Source organism: Alosa pseudoharengus, unplaced genomic scaffold (assembly GCF_046254945.1).
Source record: "Alosa pseudoharengus isolate Yale_2024_CS ecotype anadromous, Long Island Sound unplaced genomic scaffold, YU_APseudo_1.1 YU_APseudo_1.1_scf_21, whole genome shotgun sequence".
Taxonomy (NCBI): Eukaryota; Metazoa; Chordata; class Actinopteri; order Clupeiformes; family Clupeidae; genus Alosa; species Alosa pseudoharengus.
The window spans coordinates 27294943-27310776 of NW_027468674.1; the positions used below are offsets into that span (position 1 = coordinate 27294943).

The following is a 15834-nucleotide window of genomic DNA, read 5'->3' on the forward strand; positions in this document are numbered from 1 at the left end:
AATGCATTGAACTTGGTTGAGGCTTCCCAACAGGCGAAAGAGGAACTACTGCGTCATCCTGTTTACTAAAGTGGCTGAAGAAGCTAACGTGCTTCTTGTGACCTAGCCAGTTATTCCTCTTGTCTAGCTGTTCTTGGATTGCAGAGGCTGAAATCATGCCTGTCTTCACAATCATGGAAACAATGTCAGTTCTGCGGTATTTGACGCGGTAATTTAGGAGCTCATAACTTGCATAGCTAGTTGCAAATATGGATGTTTGCTTTCGGAACTAGCTGTCCTAGCTAGTTTGTGTTAGCTGCTTTGCGCAAGGCCGCTAGATCTCTCAAGGTGCAATCCATACATCCATCAGAGTAAGTACAGTTGATTCAGCAAACATCACACGTTCTTCCTATCGCGGGACTAATGTCAAATATGCATTTTGGACTGAGTGTGTTGCAATATAGTCCTGCGTGGTGATCGAGTCAAAAGTGACAGCTCTCCACACAGCTAACTACGTTAGCCAGTCTAAAATTGAAACGTGTGCCATGTTCCAGATAATAACAATCGCGTTAGACTATGTCGAATAAGTGGAGCAATATATTGTGTGTTTTACATCTTCTCTAAATTAGACTACCATCATGACTCGTGATATCGTGATTGGAGACGAACTGCCTGACTGGGCAGGAGCAAAGGAGTTTTACCAGAAGTATGATCCCAAGGAAGTGATTGGCAGGTTAGTATATATGGGTTTAACACTATTTTATACAGTCTATTATGGTTTAAAACAGCGCTCTACAATAACCCTGTATGGTCCATTGCTATATTAACCTTGATGTAAAGTTTGATGGTATGAAGTATTTTCTCAGGGTTATTGTTATTTTTCAGGGGTGTCAGCAGTGTGGTGCGCCGGTGCATCCGCAAGCAGACGGGGCAGGAGCTGGCTGTGAAAATCATTGAGATCACTGCTGAGAAGATGACTGAACAGCAGCTGGATGAAGTGAAAAATTCCACGCTGAAGGAGATCCACGTTCTTAACTTAATCAAAGGACACCCTTCTATCAGTAAGCACTGCTGGTGTTAGGAACCTTGTGACCTCGTATTTGCACTGTGTCTATCTGTCGGTTAATGGTGTTCTCTTCTGGTATTCTCTTCTTAGTTACTTTGATTGATTCCTATGAGTCAGCGACCTTCATATTTCTAGTATTTGACCTGTAAGTAACCTGTTGTATACGCACATTCCACATATTAACGTTGTATGATATAATATAATGAGCATCTCCAGAGAAGTTGTATGTACTTTGTCTTCAATGGAGTGTATGTGTGTGTGTGAGGGGGGGGGGAGTAATGGGGTGTGTGGGAGAGAAATGTTGAAAAGGGGGATGATGAAATGTGTGTGTGTGTGTGTGTGGGGGGGGGGGGGGGGGGGCTTTACATCTTGGAGCATTACATGTGCATAACATCACTTAATGTGGACACTATTCACAGTATGAGAAGAGGAGAGCTGTTTGACTATCTGACTGAAAAAGTGACCCTTAGTGAGAAAGAAACCAGGTAAGATCAGTTTTGGGTTGTATGGATATTCAAGATTCAGATATTTAGGGTAATAACTGTTAATCCTTCTGCAGACACAGACTAATCATTTGAGTCTGACTGAACTTTTATATGGTCCAGTCCACTGGTCGGCACTCAGACAGTTCTTGTTGTGTATTAGGAGTATGATGCGTGCTCTGCTGGAGGCTGTGCAGTATCTCCATTCGCTCAATATCATCCACCGAGACTTGAAACCGGAGAACATCCTCCTGGATGATCAAGGGCACATCAAACTCTCCGACTTTGGCTTCTCAGTGCAGCTACAACCTTCCGAGCAGCTCAGAGGTGAGTGGCATAGATGGACGTCAACACAGGCACTAGACTTATGTGTACATTATGTCTCTAGTTTTGGAGATGATACACGGTACCTCTTTTAATCTACGTACCAAAAATGTCTTGTGTCTTTTCTGTATGTCAATCAATCTGTTGGATAGTGTAGGAACAGAATTTGTCTAGGGATTGCTTCAGAAATGAAGTCTCAGTCAGCCAGGAGTGAAGTCAGAAATCTCAGAGAGCTTTATTCACGAATCCGGAGACTTACGTCGTGTTGCCAACAGACGCAGTCTGATGTTACAAACAAGGAAACACTTTTTATACCCTACTGACAGTTCAGACAAGACATGACATCTCCATTAATGGTATGCAAACTTGTTTACGACATAATTACCACAGAGTCAACCATATCTCTAAGGCTGTATCCCATAACAACCAAGGCCTATGGAATCCAGTCAAGATTGACCCCAAGGCAGTAAATAAGGACTTAGGGGCGCCAGCTCGTTGAACTGGGCCTACCCAGCCTTCTTGGAGGACACACTGCGCAAACACCTTGAACATGGAATTCCACAGTTGTTACCTCATAAATCTCTCCTTCACTTTCTGCTTACAGCAGCGACTCTTTCTTTACCATTTGCACAGACCATACCAAAAGAGTAAATGGTTAAATATAACACACACTTATATGGGAGACACCTTTAATGCCAGAATTTCTTACTACAATAGTCATAAAGGAAAGTTTGGCTAATAAAGGTTTGCATCAAGTGCAGCCATTGTGGTGCCCCACGGTTGATGGATAGATATTAGATTAACAGCAGCTAAAGTGACATTTTACTGTTCTGATCAGAGCTCTGTGGGACCCCTGGTTACCTGGCCCCTGAAATACTGAAATGTTCCATGGATGAGACCCACCCTGGATACAGGAAGGAAGTTGACCTGTGAGTTAGTCTTGTTGATATTTTGGATCACAGAAGTTTATTATGTAATATGTTTCAGCAATCATTTAACATAAATTGCAGATGTAGCTCATTTCAGTTGCCTTTAGCTTGAAGTTGTTGTTCATTTTGTGGACTGAGTTATCTCAAAGTTATCTAATATCCATGTTTTGTTTTTGTTTTCCCCCAGCTGGGCTTGTGGGGTGATCCTGTTTACGTTGCTGGCAGGGTCCCCGCCATTCTGGCACCGCAAGCAGATGCTGATGCTGCGGATGATCATGGAGGGCCGCTATCAGTTCACATCACCTGAGTGGGATGACCGCTCTGATACTGTGAAGGATCTGGTAAGGCTTTGGCATAAGGCATACTTTCTTCTCTCAGAAATGGGCAGAGTATTGATAAAGATATTTCAACCAGTAGTCCCTCAGGAGAGCAAGATAGGAAAGGAAACAATTAGGGAATCAAAACATATATAGGGCACTCATTTAAATGATGGGCAGAGTGCCACGTCTGTCAAAAAGTTTTTGTCAGTGTTTGCGCTTAAGGTCTTGTCCATGGTCTTGAATTAGCACATTTATTTTGCCTAGTTATTGTATTAGCTTAAGTTAGACTTAAGACGTTGCACTTTTTTCATCTTTCAATTTGGGGCCCATAATGTGACTTAAATTTGACTGCAGCTACAAAAAGACTAGCATACTTGACAGGCCAGTCTTTATCAGGCAGAAACAGTCTAGTTTATTACTTTATTGCATACTTTATTGCATTTTTCCATTATCGTTTTGTTTTCATAATCATAAACACAGACCAGCCAGCATAATGAATCCGAGGTAAAGTACTGACTTGTTTGTGTGTTTCTTCACCCCTAACCCCCCCTCCCCCTCCTCAAGATCTCCAGGTTGCTGATTGTGGACCCCATACAGCGGCTGACAGCAGAGCAGGCTTTGGCTCACCCATTCTTTCGCCTGTACCAGAAAGATGTGCGGCTCTTTAGCCCTAGGAAAACTTTTAGGGTAAGTTCTCATCAACACGTCAATCAGAGTCAGGGGCGCAATCACAGCACTAATCATTTGTATGTCTGTATGACCAAGGGAGAGGGAGAGATTAATTAAGATGATGCATGATGGAACTGAAGCAATGGAACCATGCTCTGAAGCACAGCTGGAGTTTAGCTTTAGATGTTCTCCAGGATTATGTTCTGCATCATATCTCTGATCCATTGGTTCCTTCCATTTAAATAGAATTGAACATCTAGGCAATAAAGAGGAAAAGGCAATGACCTTCCGTAAGTAGGCTGGGAATCTGGAATCATCTGAACCTGAGATAATACCAAAAATAGAAACTATGGTTGAGGGCTGAGGACTTAACTTTTGATTTATTCTTAATCTAAAAGACTGTATTGTGTTAGATGACCACTGTTTGTACAGTTAGTACAGTTAGTATATTTTAGTATTCTCAGACAGTGTATAATTAGCATGTTGTGTGTCTGATGTAAGACTCCATTGCGCTGTGCCACCAGGTTCTGATCTTGACCGTTCTGGCCGCCATCCGCATCCGATTCCGCTACGTGCGCAGCAGGCCCGTGACACGCGACATCCTGGCCAGGGACCCATACTCGCTGCGGGGCGTGCGTAAGCTCATTGACGGCTGCGCCTTCCGCATCTACGGCCACTGGGTGAAGAAGGGCGAGCAGCAGAACCGCGCCGCCCTCTTCCAGAACACCGCTAAGATCGTCCTGATTGGGCTCGAGGATTTTGAAACTTGAAAGGGCAAAGGTTAAAAGCTACAGTCCAACAACCCCACTCCCTTCGCCCATACCAACCCCACGCACAACACTGTATTGTACTGCATCATGTCATTTAATATTTTTAATATCAGGTCATTATTGGTTTTGTTTGTTAACATAATTGTTTTTATGTGTGGTTTGGATTCATTGATTCAGGAGTAGCCACCCTGCCATCTTAGAGAGCAGTGGTGAGGTTTCTTTGCACCTCTGCACTTTACTTGTCAACTAAGAGAAGAGATTGGCCTGAAAGTAAGGTGATCTTAATGTGCGAGGCTATAGACACTGTGAATTGTTATCTTAAGAGTGCCTCAATTGAAAGACCCCATGCACTATACCTTTCAAGGTTTAGGGTGGTCTACTTCTGTCATGTGTGTTTAAATCTGCAGGGGAAGCAGAGATTCTGTGTTGGTTCATGCATTCATTCCCCAGCTTTTTACTGATAACCATTTAACTACCATTCCTTCGCACATAATGCGAGGGATTTATCTGATGTTCTACCTTTGCTGTCCATTTTTTCTTCCCATCCTACTTTTAATCTTGATCTTTATTAGAATGTCTACATCAAAGTTCATTCCATCTGTAAAGGGGATCCAGACCTAAAGCATATTTGGCATTCCCACTTGGTCAAAAACAAACCGGAACCGGGACCTTAATGCAAAAAACAATGTTACTGTACAATTATTGTTTGATTTTTAATCTGTTTGTTACGTCCTAAATGAAGAACATACAAGGTTGCTGTGGACTAATTAATTTTAACACTGTAGCCACTAGTTAGTCCCATTCTGTTGTAGCTACTATATACCACTGGTCCAACTTAGAGCAGATCAAAATAGGCTGAACGCCCAATATACCAGAAATACCCCTCTAATATAGAGATACCTCAGATATTATAGACTTTATCCAGGGGCCAGGCTGTAAAATACAGGGCATGCTAGAGTACTGCAAACTGATGACCTCAGAGAGTTTTACAATGCTATACTATGCAAAACTATAATTATGTGCACAATATTATTATTATTATTATTATTATTATAGTCCAGGAGTGTGTATGTGTTTAAGTTTATCTTATAGAAAGCATGGTACAGTGGTGGCAAGTAAAATGATCAAGCACTCATTTTTCACAAGAGAGAAACATACCACAAGCATTGTGTTTAGATAGAAATAGTCAATGCTATTCTAACACTATGCCATTTATACCAACCTCTGAATGAATACCCACCATGACTAGAGACTGAAAACATGACATGACTATTAATCAGAGCACTTGGTCATTTTTATGCCGCTACTACTGAAATTTATATTTCAGTATTCCTTTTTCAAAAATGTATTGTTCCTATATGGTGTAAACTGTGAAAAGTGACAGTTTGTATTAGGATTTTATCAGGTTGATTGTATTTTAACGTTGGTAATCTAAAATGTTTAACCAGAGTAAATTGATCTTATTATCATTCTAAAATGTGTGAACCTACAACCTAAATTGTAATATGCAATTTTTATCAATTCACTGTATTCTTGTACTATTTAATTTTAGAGTATAAAAGCCAAGAACAATAAATATTTACAAAACCAAAACTAAATGTCACAGTATGAATAATAGCACTGAGTAAGACTTTCTCATTCAAGTTGTATTTGAGAAATCAGTCTGTCTAACAATCACAATAGGGTTACTGTTTTGTTTTATAAAGAGCGGCAGTTGATGGTTTGGTCACAAAATATAATAATTACATTCATCGCATAAGAGCTGGTTTTAGAGTGAACAAATACATACAATAATCTTTAAAGACCTTTTTCTCTGTTTCTGTGTGGTGATTCATCATATTTTTAAAAGTGTTTTGCTGAGGCTGAACATCAACGTCTTAAAGTGTAACAATATATGGTCAACGCTAAAGTATACTCATGAGTTAAATTCAGTTGAGAGAGACATAGACAGACACTCTTGAGGCTGAAGTAACATCATGACGGCGGGCGTGTATCATTTTTTGGTCTGGACGCTTGTCTCCAGGGAGCTGAGGATAGTGTTGAGCTGGGCGGTGCTCTCCTTCAGACGCTGCTCCAAGTGACCGCTGACAAGCTGCATCTCCCTCTTCACCTCCTGCTGGACCAGGCTCTGAAGCTCCAGCTTTTTAGCAGCACCTTGAGAAGGGACAAGCTTAACATCAAGCTCAGCTAAAAATACCTCAGCTTTTAAACCCCATCATTCTCTCATGACAAAAACAAGTGACATTAGTTCAACATAAATGTAAAAAAACAAACATGAAAATAATAAAATAAAAACACATGCCAATAGTATGTGAATCTCTGTCAAACAACAACAAAAAGGGAAAAAGTGGCATCAATCAAGTGCATTCAATATGAACACTGGGTGAATCACCTGTTTTGTCCAGGGCCAGTTCTGTGTCTTTTTGTTCATTATCAACAGGCTGTGTGCTGTTTATGTCAGTTGTTTTCTTGTCATCTGTGCCACTTTCATTTCCCTCAATATTCTCACCAGTACTGCCGTTCTCCCCCTCCTGACTCTCTTCAGAAACACACATGGACAAAGTTACCAAATCATAGTTATAACCTGGACAATCCAAGACTTCGGTGAGTAGGCCTACAGAGGAAATTTAAATTTAAATGTAATTATACCTGGAGAGCTTCCAATTTTAGGATCTATGTCCCCTGCTGGTCCAGAGTAAGTTAGAGTAAGGTCTAAAAACATCTGCAATGGAGATAACGGATTTAGCCTAGAATATCAAAGGCTAAATGACAGGTCATGTTTCAAAATATGCAACTGAGAGGAAAGAGTACCTGAGGGGTGAAGATATACTTATATAATGTATAATGTCTCATATAGGTGTTTGTGAAGTACTTCAAGATATCTGTCATCTGATTCAGGTTGTAGAGACCGATGCTGAAAGGAGGTCTCTATGGGAAGACAGGTTTCGAGTTAAAGCAGAGCTTCTGAGAGAAAATAACAGGTTAGTGGGGACTCTTGGGTAAATTTGAACAGGGTATCGTGTATGCTAATGTACAGTAAATTATTCAAAAACTAGATCATGTCTAACAATGATAAACACAGTTGAATAATGTCATTCATGAAAATAAATCCTACGCACCCGCACAGAATGACATAGCAAGAGTTCACTGCAGTAGTTGAAACACTGTTCTGCATTATTGAGAGGTGTGTCTGGAAAAAAAAGTAGAATGTACTTCATTGGAATAGCAAGGCCATCAGAACTTCACCAACAATGCATTTTGCATACATGTAGAGAAAGACATACATTTCTAGATATAAAACTGACACACTACCAGTGTTGGCCTGATGTACTCTTTTGAATATGGACAGCAGAGTAGAAGTCTGTTCCCTGTTGAGCTTCTTTCCTCTGCAGAACAATACTGCATTTATATAAAGCTCCAGCAGGACTCTTTGCTTTGGATCAGTTGAGTCGATTCGAAACACTGAACTCAGAACCCTACGAGACAATATAATGGAAGATTTTGCAGGGATGGCTGTCAACAGATGATGGTTGTTTTTAACTTAAGTGATAACTTTCATGTAGTGGTCTTAACTTTTCCAGATCTTCTGTGGAAGTGGCCTTGTTGATGTCTTCCATGTCTTTAAAAGTTGCATCCGCCCTTTATGGACAGAGAGACAGAAAACTAATTCAGAATACAAGCATAATGTTAGTGGTTATAAATAACTCAGGGAAGAAGATAAAGGCAGAAAGATAACTCGCCACATTAAGATTCTGGCCTTCAGAGGACGAGATTCCTGCAAAAATAAACAACTGAAGTCAACGGTAGGCTATTCATTTCAATTAATGATTGTCATTGTAGGCTACATCTCGATCCTCAGTCAAAGGTCAGCTGAAGAACAAAGCAGTAACAGTTCAAATGAACTTGTTAACAATAAATGTGTCATCTTAGCTAGGGTGACACGCATCATCTTTGGTGAAATGTCGAACTCAACGTTAGATTCATTAAAGTTAGGCTACAATGTTTGAAAGCCAAACTGTCGTATTTCAACAATACCATAATTGCCTTCTTCAAATCCATTCCTGAATGTAAAGTGGATGCTTCTTCTTTGTAAAGTTTATTGGTTTAACTTTTCTGAAATCTTTAACGAGGTGATGACAACAACGTCATGCTGAAAACTGAGTTTGTTGTCTCCAGGATGTTGTCATAGCTACACACCATTTAAGACGGAGGAATACCGCCACCTTGCGATGCTTTGTGCACATTGCATTTGCTTACACAACTTCAGTTTCATGTTTATGTTTACAGTAACCTAGGCTATGTTTATGTTACATTTGTTACATTACATTTGTTATGTTATGTTACATATGTTACATTTATTTATATAACCCAAATACTAGAGCCCACATGCATAACTTTCCTAAGTCATATCAAACATTTGTGCTTGACATGATGACCTGAGCACTAGCGCCACATTAATATTAGACTAGCTTCTTTGAGTTCAGTTGTCATAGACTCGTGGAAATAATTTCAAGCCCTCAGCAGGAAAAAATGAACCATGAAATCACCTGTGTGGTGTATGGTCTGAACCTCTGTGTTTTTCACTAGAAGTTCCTCAGTGCGCTTTATGATGCAACACAAAAAGGTCTTATGTATCGGTAAGTAAAGGCAAACATTTTCTTAAAGTTGTTACATTTTCTTCTGTTATGTCTTTCATAATGGTTAACACTAATTATAGTTAAGTTGTTTGTGTGACTCTCCTTCAGAATTCAACACATTTTGGGCTGCCTTGTGGTCTCCTTCATTGTCTTTCCCCCCATTCTTGAAGCAGCAGATGAACTCAACCAGTTGATCCATGCCTCAGGTAGGACTTCTTTAAATAATTCTTCTCACACATTTAACTCTTTCCCGACAGGGCCAAAATAGGCAAAAAATGACTCCTTTGATATTTCATTCTGATGTGGGTGACCTAAGCATATCTCAAAGAAACCATCCATTTTCTCTTGAAGCCAGATAGTTAGGCTACACAAATATATGTTTGACATGACAATTATGTATTATTTATATATGCTAATTAGCATACATTAGCATAAAAATGGCGTATTTCTATATATACAGTCTATGAATCTAACCAAAAGCAAAAATTCAACACATATTCAAGGAAAACCCATTTATTTGATTGGCTTAGACACTCATTGACATACAAAGACGTTTTCGTGGGGTTTCAGTGAAGAAAAATGATACTTTTATTAATTTCCGTCATCAGTACATAGGCCTACGTACTGATTTCTCTATGGGCTGTCGGGAAAGAGTTAATACAAAAATCAAATCACCAGTTTGGTTTCTTCTGTCCTCTCAGAGGCAAATATTACCGGGAAACTCATAATTCGCCAGATGGAAGGCAATTTAACACTCCTGCGAAAAAATGGTGTATTAGCTAGCGACATTCCGACTGATGTACTCTTTGAGTACACGTCACCCTGGCATACTCCCGATTCTGCCAGGCTCACATACACCTGGGATCTGGGCAATGGGTAAGAGCTTTTTTCATGACCAACATTTCCCAAATGTGAGTATAGTGAATAGCCGCTGTGTTCATCCATTTTGATGTAGGCCTACGTGTTTTTAAAACATCCATTAGGGAATCTGTCACTGGACGAGATCCGCTTGTGCACTGCAGTTACAAAGTACCTGGAAACTACACTCTGAAGTTGAGAGTCGGGGCAAGTGGAAAACACTCAAGAGTTAGTAGCAGGTTCACTAAAGATATACAGGTCCTGGGTAAGCAGTAAGCCTTCTCATCTCATTTTGACCATACCATACATTCTTTTAAATTTGAATTATAGCTTTGTTTCAGTGTGATTAAGGAGCAAGAAAAACTGCTCACTAACCAGTGCCGGTATGGGTTGGTTCTTCATGCAGATGCCATTAAAAGCATTAAGTTGAATGGACCAGCAAGTTATAGTGTGGACCAAAACAGCAGTCTGACTCTACTTGTTGGTGGAAGGTTTGTAAAAAAAAAAAAAAACGTTGAGCTATTAGTTGTACATATAACATCTGCCTGTTTCACACCTTAGCACATGCCAGAATTAGTTGATTATAAAATCATTTGATGTGTAAATAAAAAAAAAAAAAATCTTCCAAGTGCTTTCATAAGTGAAGCACAGTGCTATTTTGTTTCTATGCTGTGGTTTCTCTGGCCTGCATATTTATAGATGGTGGATTCCTACTGTAACTAAGCTTTGTTGTGTCCCCTGTCATGTGGGAAGCCTTCCCAAATGGATTTGCTGGCGGATCCTGCCTGACTGTCTCTCCTCCCATGTGACTGAGTGTAGTATGATGGAGCTCTATGACAACCGCCTCACGCTGAACTTCACCTTCTCTTCTGTGGGCACCCACTGTTTGGAGATCAGTGCTCAGAATGACGTCAGCATGCTTCATATCTCGCACAGCATCCATGTCCAAAGTGGCCGTGAGTCTTCACCCCCCTTACTTTTCTGTTTCTTCTTCATCTTCACACGGTAGATATGGAGTAGTAATTTCAGTGATTCACCAGACCTCTATAGACTCATTGACCTGTGTGATTCCAGGTATCCCTATTTGGGATATATAAAAGTTACACATACACATTAATAATGGAAGTATTTGTCTTGAGTTGTACACAGATAACTAATAATTTAGTTACCATTATGGAAAATATATCAGTACATTTTGTGTACATGATCATTAGTTCATTTGGCATGTACTGCTAACTATAAAGCATGTAAGTAAGCTATGGAAACTTTAAGGTAATGTCAACATTTTTATTATTTTATCCTATTCATGTGAATATTTCTATTTTGCGTGCTTGGGACAGCTACCAGTCACCTGCTCTTCATCCTGCCCTGTACCTTAGTCATCCTGGCCATCCTCATCCTCATCAGCGTCTCTGTGTGTTGTCCACGACATCTGAGAGGCATCAAGAAGAAATCAGAGGTACAGTACACAAACTGTGCCAATGACTGCAAGTTATAGAAGATATCATTATTGAGATGGTTTAAATACAGTCATTTCCAGAGTTATATATAGAGACTGACAGTTTATTAATTTGGCCAGCAGGGGGTAGTCTTGATATGGCATTGCAACCTGGCTGGGGAAAAGAGTTGTTTTGTAACTTATTTTGGCATTAAGCTGGGTTAAGCAGCAGATTAAATATATATTATGTTTATTTATGTTTTTTTTGAGGATTTGGAATATTTTGATTACGTTTTGAGTCCCTGAATTAATAATTCAGTTTATTTCTGGTGAGAAATGTACTGTTGTGCACAAATGACAAGCATATGGATAACAGGATTCAGTACAGAGGAGAAAATCTCATGGCTTCAGTGTAGAGTGTGCGATTCTGCCTAAAGGTTGATATTTGAGCGGTCAATCAAATTACACCAATGGCCAACGGCCAATCAAATTACACCCCAAACATTCTGTGCTCCTGGAGCAACTTGTAAATGGGCAGAAATCATTTCTGGCTTAATCTGAGCCACAATATATATCTACAGAAGATAAATGTGCCACATTTTTGGATTTAAATTCGCTATACTTTGCCTTTAAAACTCTTTAGACACAAAAAAGACTTTACTGTATGTATCAATATTCTGTATCAATAAAATGTACTGTGTTCAAAATACAAAATAGAACCAGCAATTCATCCAGAAATGACTATAGCAACACAGAATGTCTGGTTTTACTGCTACATTAGAATAGAGATCTCAGCAGTGTCTGGTTTGTGCTCCTCAGGTGTCGATAAAGGCCTCCACCTACACGTGCCTGGAAATGAAAACCAAGGATGGGGCCGTCCCATCTCCTCCCCCCTCACAGAGGAAAGAAGACCATCCTCTCCTCTGCGCTTCAGGGGCACGCTACTCCATTTAGCAGCACTCTGAGCACCACTCCATCCATTTTCATCCAGGATAAACATTCAAGCAACCAAACAAACAAAAAATAAATAGATACGTCTAAACTTTCGTCTCTCCTGCCCTTTATTTATTATTTATGTTAGCTTTGTAATCTGTACAGGTTTGCTAAAAACGAGAGATTTAGAAAAACCCTCTAAAGATGTTACATCAAACCAATCAAAGGTGTTCTATAAGTCACTCTTCTTCAGACAAACATAGGATGTCTAAACTCTAACAAATCACAAGTTAATCAACTATGGCCTGGTGGTCTAAATACACTTACTTATGAGTGTATAGATAGATAGATACTTTATTGACTCCACTTTATGTACACATCTATGTGTGTTTGTTGAGCTTCTACACAGCTTCTGCTCACTACACAACTCACTCTTTAGAATTAGTTAGACTATTCGTTGGACCGTTTGTTTGTTTTTTATCCATGTGTGGCCTTAAAGGACCAAGTTGGCTCATTTCTGTTTGATATTGAATTATAAGGTTTAGATGAGACTGAGAAATGTTTTGAGAGTTAACCTTCCTCAATGTTCAGTGTCCAGACATCGATTTTTCCATAAAAACTCATCTCTGATCCAAAATTATACTTTCATGAAAAAAATCCCTTCCTGGCCGTTAACATGGTTTGGATATAACTTGTTTTTACATGTTTTAGTCTGCATTGTGGATACTTCTAAATATGTAAAAAGTAATTTATAATTCTTCAATAGGACTTTGAGTAAAAGTAAATCAATAAAAAAGGTAGATTAGTGACTTAAAACCAGTGTACGGCTTCCTGATAAATAGAATATGTTGATATACTGTGGGCTGTCCTTTAATGCAAACTTTCAAGATCGTTTGCTGATGTGCCCATGTAAATGTATCATGTGTTAAGGGCTTATCTTTATATGCATTGGTATACACCAGCTACAGACTACCGGGAAGAGAAGCTGTGAGCATTGTGTTCTCTGGCCTTGAAAAGCCCACAATCGGCTTTCATGAAGGAGAATATTTCATGGAAAAACACACATTGTGAAGAGAGAGCCCCACTGAGACTGTCCTTGTGCAGTGAGGTGGAAGAGTCTTGCTAATTAGTTTTTCAAGAGTCAATTTTCCCTCAAAGGCTTTTACATGTGAATTAGCCTCAGCTGTTTGTTTGTTTGTTTGTTTATTTATTTATTGATTTATTTATTTATTTTACTTGCCTACTTTTTGTTGTTGCTTCTTCCTCCCCGAGCATGTTTGACCTTTCTGAGGATAGATGACATTTGCCGAGAGCATGCTAAAGGGTGAGATGAATGAACGGTGGCTGGAGACGGTGCAAAAATGTGTTTGTGGGGTGAAGTGGATGGATGATGGCCGATGCTGGGCAACAGTAGGGATGGTGTCCTTGAGCTGGAAGCTGGAGTGGGCTAGTGCCGATGTCCGTGCCTCTTTTGTGACCCCATTCACATGCATGCAGAGTTACAAATGCAGCAGCAGCAGCAGCAGCAGTCCTTACGATTTGATTAACAGATCTTTAAACTTGAATAGTGCTCACTGCTCACTCAAAAGGAAATAAATACTTTATGATTTTATTTTATTATCATTTTTATTCAGGGTCAAGTGGTTGGTTATTATCTTTCCTTATATAAAACTATCCACTATGTTAATGGAAAAAATAATCTAGTGTTTGTGCTAGATATGACAGCTCAGGAGCATGAAGGTCTTGTCTTTGGTAGGTTTTGAGGGATTGAGTCTCTTGTGGAAGTGCTCGTATTGGCTCTGTACATGTGGCTGTTTATAGGTTTATTTATTGTCCATAGAGTATAATATTCTATCTCTGACACAAGTGGGTTACCCCCCTGAAAAACCATACCCCCTTTTTTCCTAGGTATCAGAGAAGTAGCTCCACTGTTGGCAGAAGTTCCATCTGTTCCGTCCAAATTCTTCATCAAAGTAATGTCTGTGTATCTACACTAAATCATACATTTATGCAGCCAGTTAGCAACAGGTACTTAGGTAACAGGTACTTAATGTAGTGTTTATGATTTCTGTCTTTGCCACTATTTAGCTGCATTCTTGCTCTTGAAAAAGGAAATCTCTCTCTCTCTCTTTCTCTCTTTCTCTCTGTCCTTTCAGGACTCTGAAGGGAGTATGGGACTGGCCCTGATTTGCGTAAAATTCAGCAAAACAGATTTTCCACTAGCACAAAGGTGCTCCCATGGCACATGGCAAAAGTCTGGCAATCGGATGTGGTGACCTTTTAATTCTGCCTATCCTTTCAATGTTTTATACATATGAGATTTATTCTCTGTCTATTCATGGTGATAAACTAATGCTATAATATTGTACTATAATATTTTTGGAGAAAATATCAGCATTATATTTGGTTATGTACTTCTCAATGTTTAGTGTTTTCAGGCAGTGTGCTATTTGTAGTCTGTCAAAACACCAACCCAAACATCATCATGCAGTGAGTGCAGTGCACCTCACCTTGGTCATCCATATTCCTTTTTGATCTGAGCAACTTTGATCTCGTGTTGCCATCTGACTAGAGACACACGTTGCTCTTTTGAACACCGTAGGCCTCGGGAGTGACGTAGCCCTCGGGTGAGCCGTCCTCATTCTCGGGTGTGACGCAGCCCTCGGGCGGCACTGAGCTGCCCTCATCCTCTAATCACAGCTAATACTCTGGACACCACCTGCCCTTCACTGTGCTCCTGAATGCTCCCCTCCACCGGACAGCTCGGAGACCACGGAGACCAGCATCACCGTGCTTCAGGACCCATGCATGTGCAATATGACAGTGAGTGCAGATCACTGATCTATAAAGAATTCTTTATACATCAGTGGTGTAGAAGAAACAAATGGAAATCAAGATCTGTGAAGTATTACAAAGTATAAAGGCTTATCACAGTTATGGTAACAGTATATAATAGTATAAAAAGGGAAACAGAACAACTTAGATGAAGATATTGTTTTATTTTTTATCTGATTTTACAATTTCATCCATTGGCAAAGGCATGATATGGGTAGACAGAACCTTTAAGAGAACACGCTTTTGTAATTCAAACTGGATGCAAAGGTGAGTGGTAAACTTTTTTTTTACTTTTGCCACAAATCACAAAAGCATTTCAAGACAAACAACAAAAACATTCTAAGATGGACAAAAGACACAAGTCCTCAATTTACAAAATAAATCAATAATAAATCAATTTTACCATTTTACCATTGTTTAGCTGGGCTGGTAAGTCCACACTTCTATTTTGTGTCAGTTCCACCTGTGTGAATAGTACCCTTGGCACTTAAACGTCTAAGAAGGCATTTCAATGAAACAACATGAAACTGACATGGGTCTTGAACAAATGACTGAGCTCTCTAAATACACAAAGGAAACACAATTGAGAGGAAA

General features: G+C 39.6%; 3 protein-coding genes across 5 annotated transcripts; 2 read left to right on the forward strand and 1 right to left on the reverse strand.

The window, feature by feature from the left end:
• The first annotated feature begins 92 nt into the window (after positions 1-92).
• Positions 93-6302, forward strand: phkg2 (phosphorylase kinase, gamma 2 (testis)). Of its 3 annotated transcripts, none has more exons than XM_076298408.1 (10): positions 93-354; positions 609-712; positions 865-1040; positions 1136-1190; positions 1465-1530; positions 1691-1854; positions 2690-2780; positions 2968-3121; positions 3665-3787; positions 4294-6302. In XM_076298408.1, exons 2-10 carry the CDS (start codon positions 618-620, stop codon positions 4537-4539), a joined length of 1170 nt encoding a protein of 389 aa, XP_076154523.1. In that variant the 5' UTR covers positions 93-354; positions 609-617; the 3' UTR covers positions 4540-6302. The 3 variants fall into 3 exon arrangements, with proteins under 3 accessions (XP_076154523.1, XP_076154522.1, XP_076154524.1); XM_076298407.1 differs by having other exon boundaries at positions 93-350; XM_076298409.1 differs by having other exon boundaries at positions 95-184.
• A 230-nt stretch (positions 6303-6532) lies between these two features.
• On the reverse strand, positions 6533-8156 carry cfap119 (cilia and flagella associated protein 119). The gene is made up of 7 exons (XM_076298799.1): positions 8113-8156; positions 7852-8015; positions 7659-7729; positions 7351-7467; positions 7189-7261; positions 6932-7078; positions 6533-6741 (listed from the first exon to the last, which is right to left on the reverse strand). The coding sequence occupies exons 1-7, from the start codon at positions 8154-8156 to the stop codon at positions 6533-6535; spliced, it is 825 nt and encodes a 274-aa protein (XP_076154914.1).
• Positions 8157-9168: 1012 nt separating this feature from the next.
• tmem130 (transmembrane protein 130) lies at positions 9169-12426 on the forward strand. Its single transcript, XM_076298800.1, has 8 exons — positions 9169-9176; positions 9285-9382; positions 9878-10052; positions 10199-10299; positions 10441-10525; positions 10788-10990; positions 11375-11493; positions 12292-12426. The coding sequence occupies exons 1-8, from the start codon at positions 9169-9171 to the stop codon at positions 12424-12426; spliced, it is 924 nt and encodes a 307-aa protein (XP_076154915.1).
• Positions 12427-15834: the final 3408 nt, after the last annotated feature.